The sequence below is a fragment of the Lipotes vexillifer genome, unplaced genomic scaffold, assembly GCF_000442215.2.
Source record: "Lipotes vexillifer unplaced genomic scaffold, Lipotes_vexillifer_v1.1 scaffold184, whole genome shotgun sequence".
Lineage (NCBI taxonomy): Eukaryota > Metazoa > Chordata > Mammalia > Artiodactyla > Lipotidae > Lipotes > Lipotes vexillifer.
Window position 1 is genome coordinate 781328 of NW_006783561.1, and position 3363 is coordinate 784690.

At 36.8% G+C, this 3363-nt stretch overlaps 1 protein-coding gene across 1 annotated transcript in view; it reads right to left on the reverse strand.

Annotated features, from left to right (window-relative positions):
* Window positions 1-3363, reverse strand: part of TM9SF3 (transmembrane 9 superfamily member 3) — a 75336-nt gene that overhangs the window by 34197 nt on the left and 37776 nt on the right. Inside the window, exons 8-9 of the mRNA XM_007456190.1 lie at window positions 3159-3253; window positions 35-165 (exon numbers count right to left, since the gene is read on the reverse strand). Coding sequence (XP_007456252.1) covers window positions 35-165; window positions 3159-3253 — 226 coding nt within the window. The remainder of the gene's footprint in view (window positions 1-34; window positions 166-3158; window positions 3254-3363) is intronic.

The window sequence follows — 3363 nt, forward strand, 5'->3', positions numbered from 1 at the left end:
CTTTCAGTTTAAAAGTAAGACGCAAGCAACTCACCATTGTTCCAAAAGGAATGGCTCTCGAAGCATGGTAATAAATGGCTATAAAATTGATGAAGAAGGCAGTGCCACACACCATAGCTGGGATGAGGAATGCACCAATGAACATCTGCTTTATCCATCTCCTTCCTGAAAGAAAAGGGAAACTATAATAATCAGAGAGCTAGGTAGACAGACATATATTAATGTTTAAAAGGTGGTTATTTAGTACCAAATTATCTAAAATTTTAATGTAAAGAACTTAAATTTGACATCCTAATAGCTGTTTCAAAACAACAGCTAATAAAGACCAGTCCAACTATTCAAGTATGTCTAGTGGAAACACGCTTTTGATGTGGGTGTACTGGAAAAGAGCAATGAACTATGGTAAACTATTCTGGTGTTTTGTCCTGATTCTGCCACTGAACTGCTGTGAACGTTGGTAAACCACTCAATCTTTCTGGGCTACAAGTTGGCCTAGAAAGGTGTTTTCAAACACCTAGGTGTTACTTGGAGTTCTGGAGCTTCTAAGAGGTGCCCATGAAGTCACCGGTAAAGGAAGGGCCCAGGTCCTCCAGCCCTGCTTCAACAGAACAAGTTCATTTTCAACAGTTTCACACATTGTAGTTTCATATATGCTCTCATTTGAAAAGAGGGTTACACTACTTTAAACAAACAAACAAAAGTTTAAAACCCCCTGGGTTAACATTCCCTAAATTTACTCTCAGCTCTATAATTATGATTATAAACATATATTTAAATTCATTTCTATGTTTCAAAAGGAAAAAACAACAGAATGTGTTTCATGAGCTTCCTCTCAGCAATTAGAACTAAATATAAGTTTTACTATTTCTTTGAACTTCTTTGTACTGCCAAAATTCTATTCACTGAGAATCTATAATTTAAATAACACAAGGAAAGAATTTTTAAACTATGTAATCAAAAATTTTTTCATCAAGTTCATAATGACCAGAAGCACAACAGGAGCTACCGTTCAAGCACACCTCCGGGACGCATCTTCATACTGCTCAGGAACGTAATGTAAAGATTTAACATGGGATCACTATTAAAGTTCAGCCCCACAACCATAAGCAACAGGACCCAAACAGATAGTGCTACAGGAAAAACAAGCAATATCCTAACTTTTATTTTCTTCTATATAAAGTTCTTTTCAAACATCTGTCTCATAGAATTACTACCCCAGATCTTGACATTCTTGCAGAAAAACTCCTTGATTCTGAACTTTTGCCTCTATTTAATTTCTTTCTCAGGTACATTTCAAGAACCCCTCCTTTCTAAACTAATACTCAGCATTTGAACAACAACGCAAAAAGGGTAAGAACTAATTAAAATGATTATTTCTCTTATTAAATTCCAACTCTTTCCTAGCATTCTCTTTTCCTGCACTTTCCATTATCTTCTCAGATTCAGACACGGGTTAATAAATTCTATATTCAGCTATATTCAACTCTCTCTCTTTCTCCCTTTCCCTCCAACAGTCAAAAAGAATCCCACGTACATTCCACTGGGTACAATCAGTAGCCCAGGCATCTGCATTGTGCTTCCTACTGCTCCCCAACGCCCTTGGAGACTCTGGTCTTTAAATTGGGTCTGGAGCACTATCCAGTGCACTGAGGACAGTATGAAGTCTTTGAGCTCCACTGTAGTTCAGATCCTGAGATAACCTAAAGAATTCTTGATTCTCTGGGCTGACCTCTATATTCACCTGGTTTTAGGGATCACTCAGACAAAATATCAGGACGTGATCAGACCTCCTCAGGGCACTGTCAATCAGAAAATAACCTTTATATTATTCCTGGTAAGGTGTGATACTACTAGGCTTAGGTCTGAACTCTGTCAACTTTCAAGAATAAGTATAGTAAAGTTAAGTTTGGTTGGGTATTCTTAACTTGCAATTGGACTAAAAGCAAATTTATGTCCAAGGATGAATAAATTTCCTGTTTTGAGTAATCTGTTTCTGCTGTGGAAACTTTTCTGGAGGTCATAAACTGTACAATTCTTAGCCTAATTAGTTTTCAGGTTAAATTCAAAGTAGGAGTTACCTTAGGCATCCTTATTTCCTCAGGATGGCAGACCTGTGTGCTAAGACTCATTTCCCATATCTAGACGTAGAACAGAGAAACTGAACAGCTAACTAAAATAGTCAGGAATCTGCAATGATACTCCCTCAGGTAATCCAGAGAACTATCTCTGCTGAAGGTATACACCACATTAAGTCTGGTAGGACCAATTTTAAAAAAAGTCATGGTAAACCAGGATATCGTGAGGGAATTTTAAATGCTCTGAGCTCCTACAGACGATATGTCTAGTCTACTAAAAGAAGGCAGGATTCCCTAATGATGACACTGCCTAGGATGGGCTGGGAAAATCACATTAAGAAGTCTCTATCCTTAGGAATATAATTTTAATGTCTTTCAACAACCCGTCATTCATAAACTAAAATATGCTAATCTACTACTTTTAGCACGTTTCTGACTCCAAACAATTACAAGGGAAACAAAGGAACTTAAAAACCCTGAATGCCATCACAGAAAAAAACACCAAGGAGCAGTATCCTCATATCATCCATGTATACCCCGTCATTTCCAGGTCACAATAGTAAAGAAGCAAGGGGGTATTCAAGATGAAGCTCTCTTAGCAAAAGATTGTGACAGAAAATCTTTGCGCATGTCCTTTGTTAAGTATTTAAGAGTCAACAGAAGTAACAGATTTCCTTCCTATGCTCCTTCACTGCCCATTTATCCATAAACCATGAAACATGCCTTTACATTCGGCTATGAAGCTATATATTCTATGTGGAAACCTCCCATGGAGCACTACTAGGGAACTAGGCACCTGAAAGCAAAATAACATCAATAACTTAAATACACTCTCTCCTACATGTTCTTCAGGGCTAATTCACAGTGGACAATGGAGAAATCTATTCATTATTCATAATTTTAGGAAATGCAAGGATTCCATAAAAGCAAATTAGGACATATAATAGGTTTGGTGGAGATTATGTGAAATGGGATAACAAAGGACTTTACAATGGCTGTACTGCCCATTTTAAATTCCATATACCTCACAGTGTAACATTAGCATCTACAATTAAAAATACAAAGCAATAACTCATAAATTACCTCCTTGTCTAGCATACAGACTTCCTCCAAAATAACCATTCACTGGAGATGTAGCAGCATAGACAAATATGGCTGTACTGAGCATTGACCCCCTCCTAAAAAGGCAAAACAACACATATGATAAACTAAAACCAACGATTTAAAGAAAATATCATATAGTCTATCACATTAACATTAGTTTAATTTCAAAAATAAATTCAGCAGG